We start from the raw sequence: 17,949 nt of genomic DNA, 5'->3' as shown, positions 1-17,949 counted from the left end.
TGGCCGCAAAAGGAGGGACCTACACAATATTAGGAAGGTGATCCAAATGTCATGGCTGATCGGGGTATAAACTTGTCTAAAGTGCCCCTCAAATAAAGGCCCTTTCAATACATTTCCGATACAAGGTTTGTTTGGGAGCGAAACTCTGTGTAGGGAATTTTAGCCTTTGCAGACCATTTACATGCACAAAAACTTATATAACACACTACAGGAAAGGGAAAACCCAAAAGGGATAAAAGGGCTTTAAAGTATGTGGTTGATATTTACAGGGATGGATAAAATTAGCTGAAATGACCTGATGTAAATCCAAAGCACACACACACACACACACACACACATAAATGAAACTAAATAAATTAATAAGACCACAACAGAAACAACTGGACTTAGGTTTCAAATGTCTTTTTATATTTCAGTAAAATCTACTTTAATACACTTTGAAACAAGAGTACAACAAAATAGAATATACTTCAAATGTTGAATATACAAACAGTTCAGTCTGAACACTATCAACTTCCTCTCTGTACATAAAAATAAAAATGAAATGTAGAGTCGGGGCCAAAAAGGGGGGTCCACAAAATGTATGCTGGCAAATTGCACATCTGTTTTAAGTAACAATCACCTGGGATATATATATATATATATATATATATATATATATTTTGTCAAAACAAATTGAGAAATATCCGAGATGCTTTTGTCTAATAAAAGTGAAATTCAAGTCTAGAGATTTCCCTAGACGCTGGAGGACACACTGATCCACACAACAGGTTGTCGTTCTAACCAATATGAGCGTGTAACAGCCTGATAGCGAAAGAGGAACTAATATTACAAAATACAAACATTAGTTCTTCTTAGTTTCAATAATACTGTGCTTGGTACAAGGTATCAAAACACACAGAAAAAAAACAGCTTACAGTTCAGACAAAAAGAAAAATTTTAATCTAAGGCTGTTCTGTTAACTTTAGCTCCGTAAACTGAATATAGTAGATATATATATATAAATATGTACATACATGACCATTTTCTGTCTGATACGTTCCTTCTCATAGCTTCTGGCAGCTCCACTTTCTGTCTCGCTGTTGATCTGCACAGTGATAGAAGTTGCTGGTTTTTTTAACATCAGTATAGGCAGAACTATGAACACATGGTCATTACACCCCTCACTGCGTTTGACTGTGACTTCAAGGTCACATTTTGGTTAGCGGTAATTATTTGCCTCCATCTGTAGTGTTTCTACTTGTTTTCAAGGTTTCCAATATCAGTCAGTGCCGGCCATCCGCTCAGAAAGGCATACGATGTAGTGATCCAGGTTGGTCCCTTTTACCTTTTATTCAACAAGTCCCTTTTGAAGTCTATGATGCAGAGACAGTTGGAGGGGTGTAGGTGTGGTTCTGAGGGGGGGTGAAAAAACAAAACTGGCCTTCTGGAGTCTTTAAAGTTTGTCAGACGGCTGCTGGTTATTTCAGGAGTAAAAACAAGGTCAAACTAACTCTGAAATGTTTCAGCACTCGGGCTCTTCAGTCTTTATTGTCACGTTGGGTGTGTCCAATTTTACAACCAACTCCCCATCGTCTGATTGGACAGTTTTGGCTTGGTTCTGCTGGACAGCCACCGGCAGCGTTTGGACCTGGACCCCCGCGGCCTTCAGCTTCTCCATGGTGACGCCTCTGGCCCCCGGTGCTCCGATCACCAGCTCCGAACCGTTAAAGATGCCGCTTATGACTCGAGACTGCGTCGTCATCGCTTGATTGGCCGTGGATAACGTCATCACCCCCCCCACGCTGCCCGACTGCGACACCACTAGAGTCTGTTGCTGCCCCTGCGTCGGCACGGTAAGCCTCATCACCGGCGTTCCCGGGCCAACGTTGACAGGCGCCAGGGCCCGCACTGTGAGGGGGCTCCCAAGCAGACTGATGCCCCCTGGGGTGCCCCCCATGCTGGACTTGTGGGAGCCGTGGGAGGTCTGGAGGTGGCACTGAGCTAGCTGGTGGGCGGGGATGGTGATGATCTTGGCCAGTTGGACGGTGATCTTGTCTCCGTTCTCTGCTGTGGCCGGGACCATGGTGGGGATGGTCTGGATCACAACCTGCACAAAAGGAAACAGCATCATGATTTATCTTCTAGATTAATACTTTAGTCTATAAAAAAGAGAAGGATGTCCATCCCAGTTGCTCAAAGTCCAAGGTGGTTTGTCCCAAAAAAATTAAGATTAATATGGCACAGACAGGAATAAGTAGTACGTTTTCATTAAAACATTATAAATATTCAGAGGCTGAAAGTCGCATTTTCTATATTTTTTGCATTAACCAATTATTTTAAAATACATTTGCAGATTACTTTTCCATCGACTATTCCATGCAGCTCTACTTCACTTTTCTTAAAAAGAAAAAAGCTCATGAAAATGAAAAAACAATGACTAAAAACTAACAATGCCAGTTTCAAAAGTATGTAAAATATATATTAAATGATATAGTAGTGTTGATATGGGCAAGATGTATTTGTTATTATTTCCAGACTTCCCAAAAGTATATAAAAATGATTCATAAAAAAACCAAGTTGAATTAAAATATTAAAACAACAATAAAAAAAACAATTTTAAAAAGATTTAAAAAATAAACTCTTTCCTAAAGTGATGAACAATAAGAGTCTCCACACACCTTCTGCTGTGAGTTTGTGTTCCCGGTAGCTCCGATGGCGGAGCTGTTAGTGAGGAGGGTGGTGTGTCCGGCTGCCCCCGTCGTTCCCGTCTGCTGCTGCACGGCAACTGTGGAGATCTTCTGACCCATCGATGTCGTCATGACTACAGGCACCTGCATCGCCACTCGCACAGTCCTGTAGACGAAAGGAAAGGTGGCACAGTCAGAAGTCAATCCTTCCTGCTGGGAGATGTAGCATTAGTACACGAGCATCTCCGTTAAAAAGACTCACCTGGGCCCGGTTGCTGTTGGGATGATAGCCGTGTGAGAGTGCTGCGTCTGACTCCCGTCCGACGCTCCTGACACGGACACTATCCTATGAATGCCCGCCATCATCGCTGCACCGCTTCCCGCCATCATCTTGTTGCCGGTGTTGACTGTGGTGTGGACCATGTTGGCCCTGTTCCCGCCCCGCAGGATGTTGGGCTTCTTGGAGGACAGCTCGGAGGCCTGCAGCAGCATGTCCGAGGGTGGCGTTACGCGCTCGTAGGACACGGTCTCAGAGTCCATCATGTCGTCGGGGGAGGGCAGGTCTGCCTTGTCATCGTCGATGATGACAATGTTTTTTGGCATGTCTTTGAACTGGTACACCAGCCGCTGGCCCTCCACCTTGGCCAGGATGCCGCGCTGGTAGTAATATCTGAGGGGGGAAGGAAGGTCGGGAGTTACAAGTCTGCATCCCAAAAACACAAATCTGAAGAAACAATTCTTACACTTTTACAAAGTCATATTAAAGTAATTTTTACCACTCTGGTAAACTACATATTTATTACGGCTGTCAATCAATTAGAATATTAAATCAAGATTCCCATGATTTCCATAGTTAATTAAAAATAAATAAGCTTAAAAAATATATTCAATTAAGATAAGATAAGATATACTATCGATCCCAATTTGGGAAATGTTTGCGTTGCGGCAGCATAAAAAGACAAGGCATTCTACACAGTCAAATTAAAAGACTATAAATTAAAACATCTAAATGTAAACATCTCAACAGAAATAAAATAGCATTAAAAAAGTATAAAATATACATGTTGGAATAAAAGTGTACAGTAAACTAAATATAAAGCAGCATATTATATATCTATGTTGTTTCTTTTAAACTTTACAATTCAAATGTCTGAATATTCCTTAAACTTAAAAGTTCATTGCTTTTGAAAAGGTGTACTTGCATTATTATGCCAATATAACATTATTTATTTGTATTACTACTATACTATATCAGTGACAAAACTGAACATTGATCTTTCAATTTGGCTGCCAGTCAGCTCATTGGGCTTTTATCAATTAAATGTATCTAAAGTAACGGGCAAAAGTAAGAAGAATCTTAGCACGTTACAGCTGTAGTTATTTACATATTTCTACACAGACTGACCTGAGTGCCCGCCCCATGGTCTCGTAGTTCATATCTGGCTTGTTCTTGTGTTTGCCCCACAGCTTGGACACAGCCTTGGAGTCAACCAGTTTGAAGATGCCCTTCTCCCTCTGGGTCCACTTGATGTAGCGGGGACAGGTGTTTTTGTCCTGGAGGAGGTCCAACAGGAACTCCCATAGGTAGGTGGTGCTTCCTGCTGGAAGTCAAGCTAATTTAACGCACCGCTAACCAAAATGTATCTGTGCTCTACAAATGAAAAAAATTCTGTCTATATTAGTGTTTATCACAGTAAGTGAAAAACAGTGTGTCTTCAAAAGTGCTAAGAACAGCATTTGTTGACTAAATATGTTGAGGCTTGAAAATATTAAATGGCCTGGGACATCTAAACAAGTTACTCTACTCTGAACTGCATTTAAAGAGGACATATTCTCATTTTTAAGGTTTATTGTTGTGTTTTTTGCAGGGATCTTTGCCTTTAGAGACCATTTATATTCACAAAAACCAATATACACACACTACAGGAAACCCCATCGAGCATAAAGGGGCCCCTTTAATTTATACCATTTTCAAAAATCACGTTTATCATAGCTTACCTTTTTCAGACCAATCTCAGGACCAATTAAGTTAATGTTATGGCTATAGTGTTTTTTTAGTTGTTTAGCTTGTAATCTTTCCAATTCTAGTAAAATATATTGTATTGTATTCTGTTTAGTGTCTGAACCCTTATTCTAAAGCTTTGGATAGTTTATCTGGGTGTCCCATTTTACACATGTCCATAATGTCTCATGATTGTACTTGTATTTTAAAGAAATGAATTGAAATGAAATGTAATTACCTTTGCCTTCTCTTGGTTTCTTCTTGATGCCGAGGTCCAGGGAGCCGTTGGATATAGCTGACTGATGTGTCTTTGGCTTCCGTCCAGCTGTTACAAGAAAACATTTCAAATAGGGCTTAATTATTTGCTTAAATTGAGTCCCTGATTAGTGAAAATAAACCCAATGCTGTACCACTAGATGGTGCCGTTAGATAAACTTAACTGTTATTAAACAGGGTAACTCAATGTTTGTGGTTGAGGATTGGGGACTAGCTTGTGACAAAGCGGCCTTACATTTGTATCATTATGCAAACACGAACTCTACATGGCTTACCCCTCCTCTTCCTGACAGGCTCGTGTCCTGGCTCTGGTTCTTCGAGCAGGGTGACCATCTCCTCGTCTTCATCCTCGCAGCACTCCTCAGTGGATATCTCCACCTCTGTCTCTGAAATCATGTCTGGACGCATGGCAGCGTGAAGGAAGTCTGGCGTGACGATGCAAGGCGCGACATAAGAGTCTGGATGGAGGATATAATGGAGAAAAAGTCAGAATTATGCATTGAAGTGACATTATGATTACATAAGGGGTCAATAAGTATTATGATTATTATTTCACTGGCAAAAAATGGCAATTACTTCAGAGACAATAATATTGTCCAACAAAAGCAGATACTGTGATAAGCCTCTTCGAAAACTCCTCAAAACTCTATTTTGGAAATTTTAAACAAATTTGAGCTAGAATACAACATTACTTTCTGCAAGTAGAAACTACAGAAAATATAACAAACACCAAAAATTAATTAAAACTTTTTTTTTTTTTTAAATCACAACCAATTATAAATATTTCTACTTGTTGGTTGTGAAGAGTTATGAGTTAGTGTGTGTTACCTGGGCTACGGTCTTCTCTGATGCTGGAAGGTGAATCCATGCGGAGCAGAGCCTCTGCAGCCTCAATGGTCTTGTCAGAGCAGTACACATGGTTGCCATGGACAGAAGCCTCCACTAAAACACAAACGTACATAATTAATTAGTAAATCATTTTGCAAAAAAAATAACCTTTGAGACCAGTGGAGCCCGTCTTAGCAAAATATATAAGTTACTCTTTAATATTCCCGACGGTAAAAACTTCTGTCTTGCTCAAGAACCCTACACTAACTTGCTTTCACATACCTAAGCCATAGTTTACAGATTAATGGTTTACATAATTTCCTAAAGGGCAAAAATACTGGAAGATTAATGTATACTCTATCCCAGTGATTAAACACTGCAGCATACAAAATGCAACTATATGGCGCCTCCTAGTGAAAAGAATAAAAGGCCAAAGATGATGGCAATTTTAGTTGACAACAAATACTGATCCAAGCATTGTATGCTTTAAAAGGTCAACTTTCACAGGGGGAAATGTCTTCAGAAATTTGTCCCCTTATTTCTGAAACTATCTGACAGTTTTTACATGGCACGTTAAATCTTTTTAGGATTCGGAACGCTGCCAGGATTGGTTCTGGATATTGAGTGACATTAGTTATATCATCCTTATTACTCTAAAAATATGGCATAAAAGAGTGTAGTTTACAATTAATACTGAAAGTAATGGTACGTGGCCTGGCCACGTAGGGTTCCTGAGAAGGAACCCTGGGCACCTGCTGTCGGTGTCAATCACGGGTGGGAAACACGAGATCGTGTTACACCCGGCCTTGTCCATGTTTGGCTATCTCACTGAGGCAACAGGCACAGCATAGGGGAGAAATGGGCTATCTTTAGATTTCAATTCCTTTCAGAAACAAACAGGACATGCTGGTGGCCATCACAGCAGAGACCCTATAGCATACTGAGCTCAGCTGCCCTTCAAAACAGGCAACCATACTTTTATAAGACCACTTAAAGGTGTGAGGTCAAAGAACTGCAGCTTGGCATGACCTAAACAACCAAAAATAGACACTTGGCCATTTGTTAGTCGACCCAAATCTTAGTATTTACATTTATCATTATTTATTTAATACACTTAAAATGTATAGACATGCATGTAATAAATGTGCATTTTATGTGGGTACAATATAGAAAAAGTAATATGTTCAAAAGTGTTTCTTTTTTAAATGGCTTTTATAAACCTATACCAAGAATAACAGCAAGTCCGACAAAAAATAGTGCGGCCTCTGATGACTTCCGTGTTTACAGTCTTCATCCTTTCCCTCCAGTTCTCTTCGAAGAAGCTCACAAATCCTCTTGTCACTCAACAACCTCCTTACCTACTATTGGCTTATTATTCGGTTGAGGTTCCGCCTCCGGTTAAATCTGATCGGACATGTGCTGACGTAATAAAGCAGCTTCCAGGCTATTGGACCAAAGGATAATCACTCAACAACACACCACGCCCTCTCCACACACAATGCTTCCGCCATCGAGATGGGACATAAATACTTTAAAATGTGTTAAAAACAGAGGTGGAAACAACACCATGTATTCACACTATATCGCTCATTACCAGGGACGGTTATAAAGCTATTGAAATCAAACGAACAAATAGATTTGCAAATGTGTATCATCGAAGGCTGAAGCCGCACCAGAAACAACGACAGGGAATAAAGCGAGTGAGGCAGGCCGTCCCACGCTTCAGTCAGCAGCTGCACACCACGATAACGGAAACACACAGCTATTTTTATATATATAAAAATAACCTCACATAAAAAAATGTCGAAAATAGACTCCCAACACATACAATTCACAATAATAAATTAGTATGGTGAAAACTTTTTCAGCTATGATGGACTTCTATGAAAGGGAAAATGCATGAGGACCGTTACAGCACACCATTCCCACAAACTTATGACAACCACAATTAAATGCATCAAAAAACGTCAGTCACAACACCAACATTGATATTTCACGGTGTGCACCACAGTTATGCTAGTAAAAATAAACCCACATGTCCTTCCGACTCAAGACAGCGTGGCAAAGACGTAGAAAGACAACATCTTTACACTTCCTGGTTGTGCAAAGCCGACCCGTAAACCGTTATTCAAGCTCACAGCGGTGGAAAAAATCTGCTCCTACATGCAAAATACACTTCGTGCAGACATCGTCCGGGTTGTGCAGACTGGCAAGCCCTGCAGAAGTTTTTCACCTGTTTTAAAGCGGGTTCGGTAAACCGTGTAGCAACGCCATGCAGGTTGCTAACCAAGGTGATCACTTCCTGATTGCCCTCCATTAATTTAGCACACTACTGAGTGGACTGAGGCGCTGCGGTCGAGCTTAAAAACATACCCCGCAAGTAAAAGTTAGCTCCCGGGTCGATTTTTTAAGTACATATAAATACGTTACCGGCTCTGATGAGCAGATCGAGCTGGTTGGCGTGCCCCTCATGCTGCGAAGTCGCCATGTTTTCCCCTTGCTGCAGATTCACATTGACTTCTCACTGAATTGTATAGGAAGCTACGAGCTCAGATCACTCCGCCGCTAATGGGAAATCTCCTCGAATTCAACGAGACACACTACAGCGGCAGTATGGTATCCCTCCGCGGCCGACACAGGAAATCCTTCCTTCGCCCTCCCTTACTTGCGTAGTGACTACGTCAAATAAAGCTGTACTGTGATTTAAATATCTCACTCAACAAAAATCGTATTATCAGAAAACAGGGTTGCCGTTTGCACAGGAATTGCCGGATAAGTGTAGTAAACTTCAACAAGACAGCCCATATAACCAACTTCAGCTCAAAACAATGATATGTGTATTAACTGATTTGGTTGAGATCTCCTGTTTGTTGCTGTCTTTGATCAGAGTTTCTCCACACTTAATTTGTGGTTTTAACATTTTTAAGAAGCATTTTGAACGAGTCAAATGCACTTACAACATTTCATGAAAATGTTCCAACCGGGTGATTATTAATTAGATAATTCAAATGGCTTCTTTTACAATTCTTAATTGTCTGAGGAATTATATACTATAAATGATGAAGAGCAAAGGTTTATTATGTGACTAAAAAAAATGTATATACATATATTATTGTCAACAATAACTAAACTGCTGCTGAGTGCAAAGTTTGTTTTTTTAACCAAAAATTATTAAGCAGACAATGTAACAATTTCCACAAAAAGACAACAGCATTTGTGGACACACTAGTTTCTTCTGCTATGAATCACTATCAGTGGTGGTAAATTCCAACTACTACATTTTTAGCTTTGCATTTAATCACTTCATCGATCTGCTTTAAACACAATTTCAGATTTGGAACCAGGCCCAGTAAACTTCAGTACATGTTCTCTGTATACTTTATGTACAGTATCAACTGAATATGTATTGATAACAAACATTTACTGGTAATGATGACAATATCTTCATCCTGCTATCAATCACTTTTACTTCAGAGTAGAGAAAATGGAGTTTTAAAATGTAATTTGGGACAGTGAATGAATGCAGCTTGTATTACTTACTATTACTAGTATACAGTGCAACAGAATGGACACTGGCTGCCATTAATAAGAGATAAAACGCATTTACTGGATACCCAAATAGTTCATGTAATAATTACTTTTTCCAAAAACACCCACAAGGTGGCAGTGAGTGAACATAGAGGCTTCACAGCCCACAAATATGTAAAGTTTCACAACAACAAAAATAAACACTTTGTAAACTTGAATTTATTTCAAACACGCTCATAGACAGTCTCAAACGCATGTAGGCGCCCTACTCGTCCTGACTCCAGAGAGTATTAAATAGCAATGTTTTATTGAAAATGCATCGGATTAATTGATAAAGAAATAGTCATTTTAGGGGTGAAGTATTCCTATAGAACATAATTGCTTTCTAAAACATGCAACCCAGAGTAAATGTGAACCGTGTCAAATATATCAGCACAAAATAGGTAGCTTATTGACCAAGGTTTGTTAGTGGGGCGTGTTGTGTTGTGCAGAAGAGGCTGTATGATAGTCATTAGATAAACCAACCAACAGCGCCAAAAGGAAATTAAACACAGGAATATTCCGTCTCACCTTCCACCACTTCTGTCTCCACCTCCTGCTCATCGCCCACGTCCTGCATCGGGTAGACCTCGTCATCGTACACCAAGACCTGGGCCGAGTAACCCTGCTCGCCAGCCATGCTGGCGCTGGGCATCTCCTCCACAATGACTGCTGGGAAGTCCTCAGCCTCGTCCCTGTCCTGTGCCTCTTCATAGGCCTCCTCAGCTTCACACTCGCCTTCTTCCTCTCCTTCACACTCCAGGTCCCCCTCACCCTCTCCCTCCTGCAGGGGAAAGGTATGAAAGACAGCGAGACATTTAAAAAACAAGAGAATACAAAAGATATAGAAAAGAAGACAGGATTCTGTTCTGCACTGCAGTTGTAGTGTAACTCTTGCTTATGTCTGATCCAGGGTTAATGTAGCTTTGAGTTTTATTTCATGAATATGTCTTTGAATTGTCATTTTAGTTCAGTTTTAGGAAGTATTCAGAGTGTCTGTTAATTTAGTTTCAGTCTTGCGGAAAGGTTTGCTTTTGATTCTTTGGCAGTTTTTGTTTGTTTTGGGATTGATTGTGAGGCAATTGCGTAGCACCATTTCCTGGAAGTCGTCTCAGTTTCTGTGGTTCAATAAGAAGGTAGTTGAAGGATATTCATGCCACCCCCTTTTCTCTACAGTGACCTATTATCGCTATATAAGTGTTTAAACCGGGCAATAAGGTTTAGGTTTTTCTAGAAGCATATTTATTATATTTAGATGAATACTTTATTCTGGTCAATTTGGACATTTCAGAGGTCTGTTCTTTCTCGATAACAGACTGCTGCTAAGGAGAACAGACATTAGTTCATCAGAAAACAGCATGGAATACTTTTTTAATTAAATGTTTTATATTTGTGGACAGCGCGTAACTCAGGATTGATTACGGCTAAACACATTATCCCTTACTTAATTCTAAGTTTACAACAATATTTTTTAGTTTAAGTAGCAGTTTTAGTTTTGAACATAACTCTGGTCTGATCTACCTGTTGGGAGTCCTCCTCTTCAGCGGTGACGTACTCCACCACCGTCCCACCATTGTCGACCAGCACCACTGAGGTCATGACTCATGCTCCTCGGGTGTCAGCGGTCACAGCACCCCCGACTGTCTGCTGGACTCCACCAGTTTGGCGAACAGAGGGCCCTGGAGACAGAAGACACACTTGGTAAACAAAACTTTTCCCAACACCATAAAGTTACTTTTTGTCACGCCTGTGTAGTGTTCATGATAATACAAAAAAAACACCCACCACAAGAGTTGTTAAGAAATACTAAAACATGCTTATTCACTTTCTTGCCATTATTACGTACGATTACAAAGGTACTGGTATATTGATGCTACCTTTGGAAGAGCCAGGATAGAAACATTTCCTCTGTTTCCAGTCTTTAATGCTAGGCTAAGCTAACAGCTGTAAATAAGTGAGAGTGCTATTATCACCTTATCTAGCTTTCGGCAAGAAAGCAAACAAAAATATTGCCTAAAACTGTCAAACTATTCCGTTAAACTAAGTATTGTGAATCCAGTTGCTTTACTGAAAGAAATTATGTAAAAGGTGCAAAACTTCACTGCTCTCGCTCAACAACCTGAACAATCCTTTACAACTCCCTCCATCTGTCCCAACTTCAGATGTTGTAAAAAGAGAAGGCTTCTCCTGTATCTCTTCCAGCTATTTCCGTCTGCTGTAACAGGAAGAAAGACAGGAAGTCAGTCCCTTGAACTCCCACGCAGTGTCCAGCGGAAGATCTGGGCGGGGCGGACTGGAGTCATGGTAACAGTTGCTATCAACCACTGGACCCTCGATCCCTGTTCTGTGCTACTCTGCAGGGTGACAGGATACGAGGCAAAGGCAAGCAGGAGCTTAATATACTCAAACTGCTTGATACTGATTAAAGGGGCCCATTGTTGTGCTCATTTTCAGGTTTATATTTGTATTTTGTGCCTCTAATGTGACATCTTTACATGTTTTATGTCTTAATTAGTCTTTTTTTTGGTCTCATACTGCACCTCTTTTCACCCTCTGTCTGAAGAGACAGCCCAGTCTGCTGATTGGTTACTCATATGTAGCCGTAAAGATATATTGTGCTTCCTGCAATTTGAATATTGCATTAGTCCATATTTTGCATTTGATAAAGTGTTATTTATATTAGCAGCCCTAGAAAAAAAAATGGCTTGTTCATGACTAGCACGTCCACTCAAGTCAGTAAGAGAACTTGAGTTGCTGTTGTTCAGGTCAGCAGAGGTGACAAAGGAGACACGGTTTGAAATTTGCACTACAATCTCTCTTACTTAACTTTTCTTGTGGAAAACCAAATGCCATGAATAAGAAGAACCTATAGGTTTCCACTTATCAAATTATTTGCATCTCTGCCCTCTTTCTAGACAGATTTTCATCAAAAATGTTTAGCATATTCCAAAATGATAATTATTCTCGTTTCTATCCTCTATTTAAGCGATTATGAGGAGCTGGTTCATTTTTTTCAATTTTTCTGAACAATTCTACTAAAGTGTTCTTTTGTTTTTGGACGAAGAATTAGCTTGACACTTTATTTTTAACATCAACAACCCTTTGATCAACCACAGCACATCTCCCCACTTTGGGCCTTAAAATAATCCCACACATATTCTTCTATACTCACAAGGATTAGCAATAACTTTCTCATCAAAAATACATTATTTGTAACGACACATTCGATAGTCACAACCCAATGTAGAATCCTTCATTGACGATCCAGAGCATTTTTTGCATTTCGCATAAACATACTGAGCATGAACGTCCTGCAGCACAGAGTGTATGATCCATGCTCTGTTACTCTCACTGCTGCATAATAGATGCGCCGTGCTGTGCTGGTGTTCCCTTGCTACAGAGACCAACAGGCTATCTGCCCGGATGCAAATCCTCTCTCTTTATTTATTCAACAGCGTGGAGCAGACACTCATCTACAGAGCTGTGTGTTGCTTTGGAGAGCTAGATTAATCTGGGTTTGCAGTACGAATGCAGGAGTGATGATTAATAAACATGTAAAACATCCACATTTTCCCCAGATGATGTGGTGAAATCAGGACAGAGTAATTATGTATTTTAGCAATTTTCCTCCATTTATTCTCAATGTGTGAGAATACTGGTTTCCCCTGTTGTTTAAAGCCTTTCGCTCTCTGGCACAGCAACAGTGTTGCGCTATGTGTCGTTGTATTGCTGTTTAACTGACAGAAGTTGTGATGTAAGCTCATGGAGGAGTTGGAGATTGTGACACACTTGACTTTTGTAATGTATCCAGAGCATTAAAGTAACTTCATTACAAAGCCATACAGAGATTTAGTGAAACACAGGCACAGAATGCTCAGACCTGTTGTGGTGTGTTGTTGTGTGTGTTATTTATCCGTCAGTAGGATAATTTGGCACTAAAGAAACAACACACATCAAATGGCAATAACGTCTGCATATGTTCTTTTTCTCTTTAATGCTATTCCAAGAATTGTGCCGTAATTATAGATTTTTGTAGGCCGAAACTGAAGTTAGCATCGCAAGGGCTCCCTAGATTAGTCAACAGAATTTTGGAAAATTGGAGAAAATAAGATCTGTGGCAAAAACACGTTTATGACAGACCTTTTGTTCAGCCTTCAGAAAGCTTCAGAAGTTCACCAGTGGGGTATGGACTGACGTATTTTATGTTGTAGAACAAAACGTGGAAATCTCGTATAACCACAATCCTTATTTCGGGGAATAAAACCACACACTCACACTAGCTTCTAGACGAGGGAGACCTATAATGCTAAAATGCTCAACTCAGTTTGAGGACTCATGATATCTTCACCAAGTAAGATATTAAAGAGGCCCTATTGTGCTTTTAAAGTTTTCCCTATCCTGTCTTGTCTTATTTAGGTTTCTGTGCATTTAAATAGTCTGTAAAGGCTAAAATCCCAAAGTTTCCTTCCCGCAATAACATAATGATATCACTACACAACAATTGTACTTGATAGGCTAAGTGGCTGGACATCTCTAAGCGATTGACGAATCACAAGAGAGCCGGCCAGCTAACCAATCAGAGCAGACTGGGCTCTGGTTTCAGACAGAAGGTGAAAAGAGGTGCTGCAGAAGGATTGAGTCTCTCCAGCAAGGTTGAATTGAATTGATTTGAAACAGGTACAACAGGATCTGCTGGACAACTGCTAACACGTGGCTGCCTTCTCCCTTCTGAGCTCAAACATTAATGAGTGCCACTGCAGCAAACCATGTAATCCAGAAACTAAAAGAAGATCACGGTACAAGGAAAGTAATGAATCCTTTAAAAGAAGTCAAAGTCAGTCACTGAGCTTTACACTAACCCAGTCATCGACTAGGCATGTTGGTATGCAAGAAATGGAAAGTATTTCTGCTGCAATGTAACGAATATTTGACATTCAGCTAAACGCATCTCATTAAAAACGTTCAAACCTAGGGTGGAAGAACACAATTAGCTTGTTCTAATCTTGTTTTGGTTCATGGTGAATCAGTAGCAGTCTCAAGACATTACACATTACAGCAGTGTCATCCTGACAGGCCCACTTTCCCACTATGAAATTGACATAAACACATCAAAACTAATAAGAGGAAAACAGTCCGAACTTGCCTTGCTGTGGAAAAGTTGAAGCTTGCATCTTTACTTGGCTGCCACTTAAAATCCACCAAGAGACACGAGGAGAGTGAAATAATTCCAGTGGTAGCGGTTGTAGGAAAAGCAACAGTGCTGTTTTCTGCACCTTTCTCTGTCTCTCCACCTGTGTTTGACCCTCGTCCAAACCTCCTCTCTGTCTGACATCCATCCATCTGGTCGTTCCCTCTCTGCCTGCATGCTTGCTGCCTGTCTGTGGAAGAATCCTCTCAGGGAGAGTCAGCACTTTAGACCCTGCCCCGAGCTCAGATCACATGACAAGGGTGGAACACTTTTTTCTCACACTCACACACACACACACAGTCACATGATCCTTCAACAACAGAGCTTTTGTTCCAAGTAACTGGGGCTGCTGGTAAAGATACAACGCCCTGCCTTGTGCCCAGCCAACACACACACACACACACACACACACACACACACACACACACACACACACACACACACACACACACACACACACACACACACACACACACACACACACACACACACACACACACACACACACACACACAAATGACACAATGTGCACATACATCTCAAGCATGACCTCAGAATTTACTTGACATCCACCCTACGTCACATAAGTGAGTTCCACTATAATTCATGATCGACATGGTATGGTCGGGATAAATTATCCTTTAGTGTTATAGTGTCTGGTGTCGGAATAAGCCTGGAACTGTCCTGGTTTCTTATAAAAAACACAATCGTCTTGCTTTATATCTCAGCATTGGCAAAGAAAGAAATGACAACAAATGATGTTAGATTTACTGTACACTAACAAACAAAAAGAAATGTGCTATATTAAGAATTTAATGGTGTGAACTTAGCGAATTGTAGCCATAGCAGACCATATACATGCACAAAATTCCTTTATAACACACTTACGCATTATAGGGCCTCTTTAATTTTTCCATGTTTTATGTAATTTAAAGGCTTACTTTGTTGAAACCCTCTGAACAAATTCAAAAGCAAATCAACAGGAGAAAGACCTGCATGTCCAAAGACACGAAACATGAACATGACAAAAATGTGTTGTGAAGATTTAAAGTGTATTCACGCTAAAATAACAATAAAGGGAAGTGTGTAAATGACCATTAGCCTGCCAATGATTACAGTGCATTCTACTACTATCTATCTATCTCAGAGGCACCGCTCCCTTTGCTCAGAGTCTGTATCTAGTCCTTTTTCGACAGGCCTCGTATGATTTAGCCTCATAGCAGAACATTCGGCACAGACCTTCAGACAGCAGCTTCATGTGTTGGTTTAGCCTGCAGGACATATAACTGGGCAAAACACAGACTGGTCAATCATTTACCAGCACTTCAGTACAGCTCACAAAACAAAATCAAAACTACCTCTAAGGCATAAAGAGCAGTAACTTAAAAAAGACTACCAGGCTATTACATAATGCTAATTTACAGTCATAAGGGGGGCTGAGGAAAGGATGAAGGTTTACGGTTTTTTCATTCAAACTCAGATTGTTTTTGCATTTTTGTATTTGGTTTGATCAGCTACTTTTGATATTTTTTTCACATTTTTGATGTATTTTTTTCCTATTCTATATTCATAATTGTTTTACATACTTTTAGTTTTTGGTTGTATTTCTTTCTTATTATCAGTGTATGTAGGCTATGCTCCAATATACAAAAAAACAAGCCAATTTGAAACCCACTTGGCAATTAATCAGATTTTGATTTAGAAAAAGTAATTAAATAATAATTATAAAAATAATACTAATACAAATGTTTCACTTTCTAAATACACTTAATATACATTTTTTAAAGTAGAATGAGGGGTGTGAATCTTTACATCAGTAATTATATATATTTAAATGTGTCAACAAGCCATTAGAATATTGTAAAAACTAAGAACAAGGTTGACAGCATGCCAGCATCGATGACCTACTTCCCACCACCTGATACTACATCACACAGCAGGGTTACAATAACATGCATTCATTTCGTCCTACAATGCCTATAGGTTCAGTGCGTTGACACCAAATTTGCCTGCTTACGCTAATCAATCCCACAAATAAAAAGCAGCAGTTAACTTGGATCCAAAACCAAAGAATTTGAACACCACACAGCTGGTTGGCCGCTCTTTTGCAATGCTTAAAAAGGAACAGAGATGAAAGACTATCATTTTGTCAGACAAACAGAGTCGCACTGTTGCAATGATACCTTTGCTCCTCACTAAGTGTATCAATGAATTATTAGCCAGCTCGTGCATTATTTACATAGTTGTATTCATTAAATACTGTGCCATAAGACGCATTTCACGAGCACGTCGCACTCGAAAAGCGTTAAGAAACTGGACATGAACGTTGACATGTACTTGGCTAATGTTAGCTATCTGAGTTAGCATTATGAGAACAACGAGCTGTCAGAAAAACAAACATAACAAACCATGTGGCTAATGCTGGCTAAAGTAAGGTCAGCTCACTTACCGTGCGGTTCTTCTTCACGCTCCGTGCTGGTAACCAACTTAGTTTAAATAGGGAAACTTGACGTTAGATGGCTGGCTAAACAGAGTTTGCAGTGTGTGTGACACCCAGTAACCTCTCCTCCTCCCGGGGCAGCTCTGCTCTGATCCCGCTGCTGCTGTTGTCGACTGTCGAGTCCCGCTGCTAACGGTAACGCAAGCTAACCAAACGTTGGCTGTTTGTTTACACTGTTAAGAGCCCGGAGCCTGCGGGCAGATGAGTGTATAGTTCTCGGTGCTGTAGTTGTTTCCATGTGGAGACAGTAGCGCAGCTGGTTGAGGACAGGCTGCTCCTCTGTTAATGGAGACAGACTCGGGTTGTCAGTTTACTCTGCTCGTTCAGGCGAATTAAACCCGTGACGTCACGCCGTACAATAAACAGTCCCAGTTCACCGGATCATGCATTTCAGTGTCATTTAATTATTTTAAAGTTGGCTTTTAAGTCCTTAATAATTCCCTGTCACATTCAGCTACATACAGGAATATTTCGTTTTATTAGGAATTAATTTCCTTGCTTTTTTTTCCCTTATGAAAACTAAATACATTTAGTGATTGTACTTCTCTTAAATATTTCCAATTGAGCTAGTTTTTACTTCTATTCCACTACATTTATACAAGGACATGATCAACTTTTAAAATCATCCTTTTCTAAAGATTAGTGGAAATACAGTTTGAATTTTAAAAAAGAAAGTCTTAAATATAAATAATTGTAGAACTTTGTTTGTCTTCATTTTTCAAATGCCACATTTTTGAATGTAGGACTTTTTACTTGTAATGAAATATTTGAATATTAAAGTGTTGGTACTTTCACTTACGTAAAGGATCTGAACATGTATTCCACAAATGATCTCATAGCAGTTATCTGTCTCCACCAAGTGGTTAATGTACTGACATATCATAGTGCATCACTATGTTAACATCAATTAACACTAGAA

At 39.9% G+C, this 17,949-nt stretch overlaps 1 protein-coding gene across 8 annotated transcripts; it reads right to left on the bottom strand.

Moving 5' to 3' along the window:
* Positions 1-386: 386 nt before the first annotated feature.
* On the bottom strand, positions 387-17,334 carry elf2b (E74-like factor 2b (ets domain transcription factor)). Of its 8 annotated transcripts, none has more exons than XM_063883525.1 (11): positions 16,980-17,334; positions 14,486-14,720; positions 10,864-11,021; positions 9,874-10,126; positions 5,776-5,889; positions 5,223-5,405; positions 4,910-4,996; positions 4,075-4,270; positions 2,932-3,339; positions 2,661-2,835; positions 387-2,089 (listed from the first exon to the last, which is right to left on the bottom strand). In XM_063883525.1, exons 3-11 carry the CDS (start codon positions 10,939-10,941, stop codon positions 1,505-1,507), a joined length of 2,079 nt encoding a protein of 692 aa, XP_063739595.1. In that variant the 5' UTR covers positions 10,942-11,021; positions 14,486-14,720; positions 16,980-17,334; the 3' UTR covers positions 387-1,504. The 8 variants fall into 8 exon arrangements, with proteins under 8 accessions (XP_063739595.1, XP_063739594.1, XP_063739596.1 ...); XM_063883524.1 differs by lacking the exon at positions 16,980-17,334 and adding an exon at positions 11,462-11,557 and having other exon boundaries at positions 14,486-16,957; XM_063883526.1 differs by lacking the exon at positions 16,980-17,334 and adding an exon at positions 11,462-11,554 and having other exon boundaries at positions 14,486-16,957.
* Between the last annotated feature and the right edge of the window lie 615 nt (positions 17,335-17,949).

Source organism: Eleginops maclovinus, chromosome 5 (genome assembly GCF_036324505.1).
Source record: "Eleginops maclovinus isolate JMC-PN-2008 ecotype Puerto Natales chromosome 5, JC_Emac_rtc_rv5, whole genome shotgun sequence".
NCBI classification, from domain to species: domain Eukaryota; kingdom Metazoa; phylum Chordata; class Actinopteri; order Perciformes; family Eleginopidae; genus Eleginops; species Eleginops maclovinus.
Note: the sequence above shows the minus strand (reverse complement) of the source record. Positions and strands in the feature narration are given on the sequence as shown.